General features: G+C 45.4%; 1 protein-coding gene across 6 annotated transcripts in view; it reads left to right on the top strand.

The window, feature by feature from the left end:
• MROH8 (maestro heat like repeat family member 8) overlaps positions 1 to 12,933 on the top strand; it is an 85,220-nt gene that overhangs the window by 56,395 nt on the left and 15,892 nt on the right. For 5 of the 6 annotated variants that reach the window (XR_004431224.1, XM_033186364.1, XM_033186360.1 and 2 more), the window contains 5 exons: positions 1,579 to 1,714; positions 4,342 to 4,532; positions 8,016 to 8,153; positions 8,434 to 8,548; positions 9,207 to 9,347. Coding sequence is in view for 5 of the 6 variants with exons in the window: in XM_033186364.1 (XP_033042255.1) it covers positions 1,579 to 1,714; positions 4,342 to 4,532; positions 8,016 to 8,153; positions 8,434 to 8,548; positions 9,207 to 9,347 (721 nt within the window). In the remaining variant the exon portion in view is untranslated. The remainder of the gene's footprint in view (positions 1 to 1,578; positions 1,715 to 4,341; positions 4,533 to 8,015; positions 8,154 to 8,433; positions 8,549 to 9,206; positions 9,348 to 12,933) is intronic. The other variant, XM_033186361.1, reaches the window with a different exon arrangement.

Here is a 12,933-nt window from a genome sequence, read left to right as displayed (position 1 = left end):
TCTATAATGCCTTCTATGAACCTGGCATTGTGCAAGTCCCTGAGGAATTCCTAGAAGAAAAGCCAGAAAGAATCCTTTCCTTCAGAGGGAACAGATACACACATAAAGAACTGATGATAGCACACATAAGATTGAAGCGACCTCTAAGAAGAAGAAATTTTTTAAGTGCTATGAGAACTCTTATGAAAGACATGGTGAAGAAGCAAACAAGGATTCCTAGGAGACGTGATGCTGGAGCTGGACCTTGAAGGATTTTGATGGGCAGAGAAGAGTTTTGGAAAGGGTCTTCCAGTTTAAGAAAGTGACATATAAGGGTTGGGTACGGTGGCTCATGCCTATAATCCCAGCACTTTGGGAGGCCGAGGCAGGTGGATCGCTTGAGCCCAGGAGTTGAAGACCAGCCTGGGCAACATGGCGAGACCCTGTCTCTATAAAAACAAATTTAAAAATTAGCTAGCTATGGTGGCACATGCTTGCGGTCCCAGCTATTTGGGTGGCTGAGGCAGGAGGATTGCTTGAGCCCAGGAGTTGAAGGCTGCAGTGAGCTGTGTATGGCACCACTGCACTCCAGCCCAGGTGACAGAGTGAGACCCTGTCATTAAAAAAAAAAAAAAAAGACAGTGACATAAGCAAAGGTATTCAAAGTTTGAGTTTTATTAGGTAAAGGTGAATGGTCCGAATGGTCTGGATGGTTTAAGCACAGAGTGTGTCATGGGGAAGTGGTGGGGCTGAAAAGTTAAGTCAGGACAGGTTATGAATGGCCTTGAAGTCCATGCTGAGGCAATGGGAACTCGATTCGATAAAACCTGGGGGGTTTGGGGGTGGGGGACAATGGGAGGGAGACTATCAGGACAAATACCTAATGCGTGTGGGCTTAAAACCTAGATGACGGGTTGATAGGTGCAGCAAACCACCATGGCACATGGACACCTATGTAACAAACCTGCACACTCTGCACATGTATCCCGGAACTTAAAGTAAAATTTAAAAAATTGGCTGGGTGCAGTGGCTCACGCCTGTAATCCCAGCACTTTGGGAGGCCAGGGTGGGCAGATCACTTGAGGTCAGGAGTTCGAGACCAGCCTGGCCAACATGGCGACACCCTAGCTCTACTAAAAATACAAAAATTAGCTGGGCGTGGTGGCAGGCACCTGTAATCCCAGCTACTTGGGAGACTGAAGCAAGGGAATTGACTGAACCCAGGAAACGGAGGTTGCAGTGAGATGAGATCATGCCGCTGACTCCAGCCTGAGTGACACAGCAAGACTCCATGTCAAAATAATAAGAATAATGAAATTTTAAAAAATAAATAAGTAAATAAAAGAAAATACGGAGCAATAGGAATCCTACTCTGCTTGTTGGCAAATAAACGGATACAACCACTTTTTTTTCTTTTCTTTTTTTGGTGGGGGACAGGGTCTCACAAGAAGGAATTTAAAAAAAACCTGGGGAGTTACTGTTATGAAATCAAAATCAGTCTTTTGATACCCTGAAGAACTGAGTAGAGAGGAGAACCTCTTGTAGGTTGCATTGGAATCAGCCTTTCTCCTGAACCCTCTTGCTCTTTGGGATTTCCAGGCACCTGGCTGAGGTGTGGAGAATGCTGGCGGTGGAGCTTCCTAGCACGACCTGGATTCTGTGGAGGCTCCTGAGGAAGCTGCAGAAATGCCATAATGAGCCTGCGCAGGAGAAGATGGCATATGTGGCTGTGGCTGTAAGCCCTTGAGCTCTGCCCCTCTAATGTCAGCCCCTCCCAGGATGACTGACCCCACACCCCAGTGGAGAATGTTCCTTTTGGTCCCTCTCAAAGCCTGCATCTGTCATCCATTTATAAGTCTACAGTGTTTCTGCCAAGGGATTGACATGGAGGGAGCTGGGGAAAGTGAAGGAGTCAGAATGCTTTAATACAAACTTGTCCAACCTGCCTTTTTTGGTTTTTCTTGTTCTGTTTGGTTTTGTTTTAGGCTTTTGACAGCCTGAAGCCATGGTGTTTAATTTCTGTCTCTAGTGATAAGCGGAAAAGAGGGATGAGGAAGGTGCTTGATTGGCCCAACCAGAAACAGAAATTAAGAACCCATGACTGTCATCTGTCCCTTGGAAACATCCCTGGTTTAATATGTTTAAAACATTCTTTCCCTCATATTCTAAAAAGTATGTATCATCATAGTTAAAGAACAATGCAAACTTGTGGGAAAAAAACTTCAAATGTTGTAGAACTGTATAAAACAAAGTGCAGACCAGATGCGGTGGCTCACGCCTATAATCCCAACACTTTGGGAGACCAAGGCAGTTAGATCACCTGAGGTCAGGAGTTCAAGACCAGCCTGGCCAATATGGTGAAACCCCATCTCTACTAAAATACAAAAATTAGCCGGGTATAGTGGCGCTCACCTGTAATCCCAGCTATTCAAGAGGCTGAGGCAGGAGAATTGCTTGAACCTGGGAGGCAGAGGTTGCAGTGAGCCAAGATTGCATGCTACCGCACTCCAGCCTGGGCAACAGAGTGAGACTCTGTCTCAAAACAAAAACAAAAAAAAGACCAGGCACAGTGGCTCTCACCTGTAATTCTAGCACTTTGGGAGGCCAAGGTGGGCCGATCACTTGAGGTCAGGAGTTTGAGACCAGCCTGACCCCAACATGATGCAACCCCATCTCTACTTAAAATACAAAAATTAGCCAGGCATGGTGGCGGCCACCTGTAATCCTAGCTACTCAGGAGATGAAGGCAGGAGAATTACTTGAGCCCGGGAGGCAGAGGTTACAGTGAGCCGAGATCATGCCACTGTACTCCAGCCTGGGTGACAAAGCGAGATTCTGTCTCAAAAAAAGAAAGAAAGTGCAGATCTCCCTGAGCAAAGGTTGGCCAGCTTTCTATAAAAGACCAGATGGTAAGTATTTTAAGCTTTGTAGGCCCCATATAGTCTCTGTCACATATTCTTTGGATTTTTTTTTAAACAATCCTTTTTTTAAAAAGTGTAAAAACCATTCTTAGCTCATATCTGTAACAATCTCCCTAAAAATGAACTTTCCAGAAGACTTTATACATATATAAACTTTTGGTGTATCTATTTGGTATACATTTTTTCCTTTTAAATACTTTATTTTTTAGAGCAGTTTTAAGTTCACAGAAAAACTGAACAGACGGTACGGTGTTCCCATAAACCTTCTGTCTCCACACACACACAGCCTGCTCCACTATCAACATTTACTTTTTACTTTATTTTCTCCCCAACCAGTTTATGGTTCAGCTTTCTGTGCTCTCAATTATTGTTATTTTTCTTTTCGAGACAGGGTCTCACTCTGTTGCCCAGGCTGGACTGCAGTGGCATGATCTCAGCTCACTGCAACCTGTTCCTCCTGGGTTCAAGCGATCCTCCCACATCAGCCTCCCTGAGTAGCTGGGAATACAAGAGAGTGTCACCATGCCTGGTTAATTTTTGTATTTTTTGGTAGAGACAGGGATTCCCCATGTTGCCCTATCTGGTCTCGAACTCCTGGGCTCAAACAATCCTCCTGCCTCAGCCTCCCAAAATGCTGAGATTACAGACATGAGCCACCACACCCAGCCTTGTGTATGTTTTTAATTGGCCATTTATATTTCTTTTATGACTTGTTTGTTCATTACCTGTACACCAGTCCTTCTCAGATTTAATATGCACACAAACCACAATCACTTGGGGATGTTATTAAAATGCAGGTTCTGATGTGGAAGGTCTGGGATGGGGCTTGAGATTCTCCCTGTTTAACCAGCTCCCAGGTGATGACAGTGCTACTGGTATGTGGCCTACCCTTTGACCAATAAGCCTTCACCTTTTTTTTACTGCTATGTAAGAGCATTTTATATAGTAAGAATAATATATTGATACAAATACTTCTTCAGGTTGTTATCATCTAACTCTTTTTCTTTTTTTTGAGACGGGGTCTCACTCTGTCACCCAAACTGGAGTGCGACGGCACAATCTTGGCTCACTGCAACCTCCACCTCTCAGGTTTAAGCGATTCTCCTGCCTCTGCCTCCTTAGTAGCTGGGATTACAGGCATGAGCCACCTCACCTGGCTAATTTTTCTGTATATTTAGTAGAGATGGGGTTTCACTATGTTGACCAAGCTGGTCTCAAACTCCTGACCTAAGGTGATCCACCGACCTTGGCCTCCCACAGTGCTGGGATTACAGGCATGAGCCACTGCACCTGGCCTGTTGTCATCTAACTTTATGGTAAATGTTGCCCTGGCTTTATATTTGTATGCAGTCAAATATATTAATAGTTTCCTTCATGACTTCATGACTTCTGTATTTCAAAATGGCAGGTGCTTAGTTCCTCTCTATCTTTTCCACCACAGGCAACAGATGCCCTTTATGAGGTGTTTTTGGGAAACAGGCTTCGAGCAGCTACATTCCGACTCTTTCCTCAGCTTCTCATGACGCTGCTCATCCAGATTCATCATAGCATCGGCCTCACCATGTCTGATGTCGACATCCCAAGTGGCCTGTACACAGAACAGGAAGTGTCTTCAGAGGTCACCCCTTTGTGGTACTGCCCATCATTATTTCATTGACATTAAGTAACACGTACTAAGCACTGGGCACTGTGGTGAACACAGGGATAGCCAAGATGTAGTTCCAACTGGAGGGGAGCTTACAACCTTCAATCCTCATGAGCCATCAATATTAAATGTCCAGGAATCATTCTGAGCTTTCATTAGTTATCTTTGGTTTTATTAGTAACAAGGTAAATGTGGCTATCTGGGTTATATCTGGGTTAGCCAAATGTGATATTTTGTTAGCCCTTTCCTAATAAATCAAGTAGAGATGGAAACAAAATAGCCTAAACCTACCTCCAAAACTGATCCACCATGCAGTGATTTTTTTTTTTTTTTTTTGAGATGGAGTCTTGCTCAGTCGCCCAGGCTGGAGTGCAGTGGTGCGATCTCAGCTCACTGCAAGCTCTGCCTCCCGGGTTCACACCATTCTCCTGTCTCAGCCTCCTGAGTCGCTGGGACTACAGGTGCCCGCCACCATGCCCAGCCAATTTTTTGTATTTTTAGTAGAGACAGGGTTTCACATTGTTAGTCAGGATGATCTCAATCTCCTAACCTCGTGATCCACCCGTCTTGGCCTCCCAAAGTGCTGGGATTACAGGCATGAGCCACCGTGCCCAGCCGGAGAGAGATTTTTAAGTTCCATTAGTCTCAGTAGAAATTTCTTTGTGTTGTTGGTCGGGTGTGGTGGCTCATGCCTGTAATCCCAGCACTTTGGGAGGCTGAGGCAGGTGGATCACCCGAGGTCAGGAGTTTGAGACCAGCTTGGCCAACATGGTGAAACCCTGTCTCTACTAAAAATACAAAAATTAGCTGGGCGTAGTGGCACATGCCTGTAATCCCAGCTACTCAGGAGGCTGAAGCAGGACAATCACTTGAACCCGGGAGACAGATTGCAGTGAGCCAAGATCACGCCATTGTACTCCAGCCTGGGCAACAGAGCGAGATTTTGTCTAAAAAAATAATAATAATAATAAAGAAGTTTTTTAGTGTTGCTATGGTACATGGATTTCTTTCAGAGAAAGTACTATAATGTGACATGTTTAAGAACACCAGACTAAGTCAGTAGACCTGAGTTCTAGTGCAGTTCTCATTCATCCATTCAACTAGTTCTATACCCTGAGCAAATCTATTGTTCTGTGCCTCCGTTTCCTTATCTATAAATGAAAAGGTCAGGCAAAGTGATCTTGAAGGACCCTTCCAGCTTTATTTATTATTTTGTTTTATTTTTTGAGACAGGGGCACTGTCTGTCACCCAGGCTGGAGTGCAGTGGCATGATCATGGCTCACTGCAGCCTCAACATCCTGGGCTCACGTGATCCTCCCACCTCAGCTTCCTGCGTAGCTGAACCACAGTTGCCTGCCACCATGCCCAGCTAATTATTTTTATTTTTTGTAGAGAAGGGGTCTCACTGTGTTGCTCAGGCTCCTTCCAGCTTTAAGATTCTCTGATGCTAGGTACGGGATAACAGTTCAGTAAGTAGCTTTTAAAGACAGTGGAGGGCCAGGCACAATGACTCATTCCTATAATCCCAGCACTTTGGTAGGCCAGGCAGGAGGATCATTTGAAGCTAGGAGTTTAAGAACAGCCTAGGCAACAGGGCAAGACCCTGTCTCTTTTTTTTTTTTTTTTTTTTTTTTTTTTTTTTTTTTTTTTTGAGACGGAGTCTCGCTCTGTCGCCCAGGCTGGAGTGCAGTGGCCGGATCTCAGCTCACTGCAAGCTCCGCCTCCCGGGTTCACGCCATTCTCCTGCCTCAGCCTCCTGAGTAGCTGGGACTACAGGCGCCTGCCACCGCGCCCGGCTAGTTTTTTGTATTTTTTTAGTAGAGACGGGGTTTCACTGTGTTAGCCAGGATGGTCTCGATCTCCTGACCTCGTGATCCGCCCGTCTCGGCCTCCCAAAGTGCTGGGATTACAGGCTTGAGCCACCGCGCCTGGCCTTAAGACCCTGTCTCTACAACAAATTTTTAGGCTGGGTGCAGTGGCCCACATGTAATTCTAACACTTTGGGAGTCTGAGGCAGGAGGACTACTTAAGCTCAGGAGTTCAGGACCAGCCTGGGCAACATGGTGAAACCCTGTCTCTACAAAAATTAGCCAAGCATGTTGGCACACACTTGTGGTCCCAACTACTCGGGAGGCTGAGGTGGGAAGATTGCTTGAGCCTAGGAGATTGAGACTGCAGTGAGCAGAAATCGCGCCACTGCACTCCAGCCTGGGTGACAGAACAAGACCCTGTCTCAAAACATTTTTTTTTCTTAAATTATCGGAGCCTGACGGCACGTGCCTGTAATTACAGCTACTCGGGACGCTGAGGCAGGAGGATCACTTGAGCCCAGGAGCTCAAGGCTGCAGTGAGCCACGATGGCACCCTTACCCTCCAGTTTGGGTGACAGAACAAGACCCTGTCTCAATAAATAAATAAATAATAAAAACAGTGGAGATAAATTGTGTGGGGTAAATTGTATCTCAGTAAAGCTGTAAAAAAAAAAAAGCAGTGTGTGTCTGTTTAGCATCCCAGATCATTTCTTTTATCATAGATTTCCTTCTAAACTCCTGGGGAAATGAGACCTAGTTAGATTTCTGTATGCTGAGATCTTGTGTAAAGGGCCTTACAAGTTATTAGAGCATTAAGACTCTTTTGGTTGGCTGGGCGCGGCGACTCAAGCCTGTAATCCCAGCACTTTGGGAGGCCGAGACGGGCGGATCATGAGGTCAGGAGATTGAGACCATCCTGGTGAACACGGTGAAACCCCATCTCTACTAAAAAAAAAAAATACAAAAAACTAGCCGGGCGAGGTGGCGGGTGCCTGTAGTCCCAGCTACTCGGGAGGCTGAGGCAGGAGAATGGCGTAAACCCGGGAGGCGGAGCTTGCAGTGAGCTGAGATCCGGCCACTGCACTCCAGCCTGGGCGACAGAGCGAGACTCCGTCTCAAAAAAAAAAAAAAAAAAAGACTCTTTTGGTCTCACTACTGCACTTGACTAGTCTTGAAAGTATGCCCGGGCGTGGTGGCTCACGCCTGTAATTCCAACACTTTGGGAGGCCGAGACAGGCATATCATCTGAGGTCAGGAGTTTGAGACCAGCCTGACCAACATGGTGAAACCCCTTCTCTACTAAAAATACAAAAATTAGCTGGGTGTGGTGGCGTGCGCCTATAATCCCAGCTACTCAGGACACTGAGGCAGGAGAATTGCTTGAACCAGGGAGGCGGAGGTTGCAGCAAGCCAAGATCTCACCACTGCACTCCAGCCTGGGCAACAGAGCAAGCCTCCATCTCAAAACAAAAAAAAAAAAAAGAAGAAGAAGAAAGTAAAAGAAAAAAGAGAAGAGTCTTTTGGGCAGTCTGGGAAGGAGAGAATTATAGTCCAGCAGTTGTCAATGCATGGCCCTCCTCAGTGAGAATAGGGTGGTTGTGTGCTGGGCAGTTGGAGGGACCTACTCAAATCACCCACACTGTTTTTGTTTGATTTAGCTTTGCCATGCAGGCTACAAAGACTCTCCTCCTCAGAACATGCTGCTTGCAGGAATTCAGCATCATGGAAAAGAATAAAGGATGGGCTCTCCTGGGAGGAAAAGATTGCCATCTTCAGGGAGTATTTCTCCTTGCCAAGTGAGGCTTCCTTGTCATGCATACACCCACCTGTTCTAAATCAGCATTGTTTTGGGTATTTATTTCCCTTCTAGTTATCACAGCAACTAAGGTTGAATAACCTCCTTATAAGAGGGTGGGCAAATATCCATAATGCTAGGCAAATTTTTCAGAGGTCCTGGCCCTACCATATACTGTCCTGTAGCTGGGCAAGAACTTCTAGAGGGTCCCCAGCCCTGAGACAATGCCCTCTGGATGGCAGCATATCTGAGAGTCATTCTGTTGGTGTTGTGTTTTGCAGTGCATTGCTGGAAAGAAATCGGTTCCTTGCACAGAAGGTCATGTACTTATTAGTGCCTTTTCTTAACCGAGGGAATGATAAACATAAACTCACATCTGCAGGCTTTTTTGTAGAGGTAAGACTCATTCTTTAGAAGCTGGATTCAGGAAACTTACAAAGCAGCAATCCCTGCTTTCCTAGGCGACTTCGAGTTAGTGGCATGTTGGGATCTGTTTCAACAGTAAGATAGAAATAATTTTCAGATTCAAGGCTGGGCGCGGTGGCTCACGCCTGTAATCCCAGCACTTTGAGAAGCTGAAGCAGGCAGATCACCTGAGTTCAGGAGTTCAGAACTAACCTGGCCAACATGGTGAAACCCTGTCTGTACTAAAAATACAAAATAATTAGCTAGGCTTGGTGACAGGCTCCTGTAATCTCAGCTACTCGGGAGGCTGAGGCATGAGAATCGCTTGAACCCAGGAGGCAGAGGTTGCAGTAAGCCAAGATCACACCACTGCACTGCAGCCTGGGCAACAGAGTGAGACTCCATCTCAGAAAAACAAAACAAAAAAAACACAAAAAAGAAAGAATTTTCAGATTCAAGCCTCTCGAAATTCTTCTTTCCACACATGCATAGTTCAGTAGTCCTTGTCTTCCTATAGGGTAAATAAATATCCTGTATGTTCTGTATTGTAGAGATTTAAAAGGAAAATATATACTTTAGCATTGGTAGGAAGGTAGTTCCCCACATGAAAGAAAGATCATTTTTATGGCTGATCTCTGGGTTCTTTCAGCTTCTCCGGAGTCCAGTGGCCAAGAGACTGCCCAGCATATACTCTGTTGCCCGCTTTAAAGACTGGCTACAAGATGGAAATCATCTCTTTAGAATTCTCGGCCTGAGGGGACTGTATAATCTTGTTGGACACCAGGAGATGGTACGAGGGGCCCCCAGACCATGGATTCTTTTCTTTTCTTGTCTTGTCTTGTCTTTTCTTTCTTGCTTGTTTGCTTTCTTGCTTTCTTTCTCTTTCTTTTTCTTCCTTCTTTCTTTCTTTGCTTTCTTTCTTCTTTTCTTTTCTTTCTCTTTCTTCTTTTCTTTCTTTCTTTCCTTCCTTTCTTTCTTTGCTTTCTTTCTTCTTCTTTCTTCTCTCATTCTCTCTTTCTTTCTCTCTTTCTTCTTTCTTTCTTTTTTTTTTCTTTTTTTGAGATAGGGTCTTGCTTTGTTGCCCAGGCTGGAGTTCAGTGACATCATCACTGCACGCTACAGCTTCAACCTCCCGGACTCAAGTGATCCTCCTGCCTCAGCCTCCTGAGTCGCAAGGACCACAGGCGCATGCCACTATGCCCAGCTGATTTTTAAAATTTTGGTAGAGACAGAATTTCACTGTGTTGCCAGGGCTGCTCTCAAACTCCTGGGCTCAAGTGATCTGCCTACCTCGGCCTCCCAAAATATTGGGATTACAGGTGTGAGCCACAGCTCCTGGCCCAGACCACTGATTCCTAAGATACAAATAAATCACCCAAAACAGTACCTAAGAAACTGAAAACAGCTGAGGACAGTTGGGTAGCCTGGGGACAGGAGTAGGTGGGAGAGGGTCTTTTTGCCTGCACATCCTTTTGTATCATTTAAAATTTTATGCCTAAGAAATAGGCAAGTAGTGTCTATTTAAAAATTAATGAAATTGGCCGGGCACGATGGCTCACGCCTGTAATCACAGCACTTTGGGAAGCCGCGGCAGGTGGATCACGTGGTGAGGAGTTTGAGACTAGCCTGGCCAACATGGTGAAACCCTGTCTCTACTAAAAATACAAAAATTAGCCGGGCATGGTGGCGCACGCCTGTAATTCCAGCTGCTCAGTAGACTGAGGCAGGAGAATCGTGTGAACCCAGGAGGCGGAGGTTGCAGTGAGCCGAGATGGCACCACTGCACTCCAGTCTTGCTCCAGATCAAGACTCCATCTCAGAAAAAAAAAAAAAAAGTTAGGCCAGACGCGGTGGCTCACGCCTATAATCCTATAATCCCAACACTTTGGGAGCCAAGGCGGGTGAATCACCTGAGGGCGAGAGTTCAAGACCAGCCTAACCAACATGGAGAAACCCCATCTCTGCTAAAAATACAAAAATTAGCCAAGCATAGTGGCGCATGCCTATAATCCCAGCTACTCGGGAGGCTGAGGCAGGAAAATCATTTGAACTGGGAAGCGGAGGTTGCAGTGAACAGAGATTGCACCATTGCACTCCAGCCTGGGCAACAAGAGCGAAACTCTGTCCCACAAAAAAAAGAAAAAAAAAGTTAATGGAATTAGATGAAATAAATAAAAAAATCCAAATCATATATATTCATAATAGTTGATAGCTGCAATTTGCATGGGAGGTATACTCATTATCACAACCACCTGGACAGCATTTAGGTATTTTTTTTTTTTTTTTTTTTTTTTTGAGACGAAGTCTTGCTCTGTCGCCCGGGCTGGAGTGCAGTGGCCAGATCTCAGCTCACTGTAAGCTCCGGCTCCCGGGTTTACGCCATTCTCCTGCCTCAACCTCCTGAGTAGCTGGGACTATAGGCGCCCGCCACCTTGCCCGGCTAGTTTTTTGTATTTTTTTAGTAGAGACGGGATTTCACCGTGTTAGCCAGGATGGTCTCAATCTCCTGACCTCATGATCCGCCCGTCTCGGCCTCCCAAAGTGCTGGGATTACAGGCTTGAGCCAGCATTTAGGTATTGTTTTATGCCTTGTACCATGTTGCCCCATGGAGTAGATTGAAAAGACCATTGATATGCTCCCAAGATGCTTGTCATATAAAAAAAAGATCCCTGACATTCATGTTGGAAGAAAGCTCATCTTCCATAGGCCTGATGAGAAAACTAAGTCTAAGCCAGAAGACATGAGGAATTTCTGAAGCTTCAGTTTTGTCACTGGACTTCTATTTCTTTTTCTTTCTTTCTTTCTTTCTTTTTTTTTTTTGTTTTTTTTTTTTTGTTTTTGTTTTTTGAGACAGGGACTTTCTTTGTCACCCAGGCTAGAGTACATTGGCATAATCTTGGCTCACCGCAACCTCTGCCTCCTGAGTTCAAGCGATTCTCCAAGTCTCCAAGTCCCAGCTTTCCAAGTACCTGGGACGACAGGCGTCTGCCATTACGCCTGGCTAATTTTTGTATGTTTTAGTAGGGACAGGGTTTCACCATGTTGGCCAGGCTGGTCTCGAATTCCTGACTTCAAGCGATCCGCCTGCCTCACCCTTCCAAAGTGCTGGGATTACAGGTGTGAGCCACCACAGGTGGCCTGGAGTTCTATTTTATTTATTTGTTTGTTTATTTTTATTTTATTTTATTTTATTTTTTGAGACGGAGTCTGGCTCTGTCACCCAGGCTGGAGTGCAGTGGCGCGATCTCGGCTCACTGCAAGGCTCTGCCTCTCAAGTTCATGCCATTCTCCTGCCTCAGCCTCCCAAGTAGCCGGGACGACGTGCACCTACCACCACGCCTGGCTAATTTTTTGTATTTTTACTAGAGACGGGGTTTCATGTGTTAGCCAGGATGGTCTCAACCTCATGATCCGCCTATCTCCGCCTCCCAAAATGCCAGGATTACAGGCATGAGCCACCGTGCCTAGCCTATTTTTCCTTTTTTTTTTTTTTTTTTTTTTTTTTTTTAGAGACAGGGTCCTGTTCTGTTGCCCAGACTAGAGTACAGTGACATGATCATGGCTCACTGCAGCCTTGAACTCCTGGCCTTAAGCAGTCCTCTTACCTCAGCCTCCAGAGTAGCTGGGATTACAGGCACGAGCCACTTCACCAAATATTTTATTTAAAAATATTTGGGGCCAGGTGCAGTGGCTCGTGCCTGTAATCCCAGCACTTCGGGAGGCTGAGGCGAGCAGATCACCTGATGTCAGGAGTCTGAGACCAACCTGGCCAACAAAGTGAAACCCCATCTCTACTAAAAATGCAAAAATTAGCCACGGTAGCATATGCCTATAGTCCCAGCTAGTTGGGAGGCTGAGGCAGGAGAATTGCTTAAACCCGTGAGGCAGAGGCTGTAGTGAGCCAAGATCGCACCACTGCACTCCGGCCTGAATGACAGAGCGACACCTTGTCTTAAAAAAAAAAATGTATTTCTGAAGCAAAAATGACAAATGTCAATGTATGTTAATTCTGGTTGATTGGATACATTGATACCTATTGCTTTATTCTACTTTTTCTTTTTTTAAAAAATTGACTTCCTAACTTGTGTTTATATTCTACTTATTTTTCATGTGTGTGTTTAAAGTTTATAACCCTGAGACTGCTTCCTTTCGGTAGTTTCAGAAGAGCAGAATCCCTTTTCAGAATGAGAAGAACCCTTAAGTCCTCAGTCAAATTCTGCTTCAATTCCTGCCCGGGGATCCGTTTTCACACTGCTATAAAGATACTCCCTGAGACTGGGTAATTTGTAAACAAAGGAGGTTTACTAGACTCACAATTCCACACGGCTAGGGAGGCCTCAGGAAACTTAAAATCGTGGTGGAAGGCAAAGGGGAA

Source organism: Trachypithecus francoisi, unplaced genomic scaffold, assembly GCF_009764315.1.
Source record: "Trachypithecus francoisi isolate TF-2019V2 unplaced genomic scaffold, Tfra_2.0 Lachesis_group21, whole genome shotgun sequence".
In the NCBI taxonomy this organism is placed as follows: domain Eukaryota; kingdom Metazoa; phylum Chordata; class Mammalia; order Primates; family Cercopithecidae; genus Trachypithecus; species Trachypithecus francoisi.
Note: the sequence above shows the minus strand (reverse complement) of the source record. Positions and strands in the feature narration are given on the sequence as shown.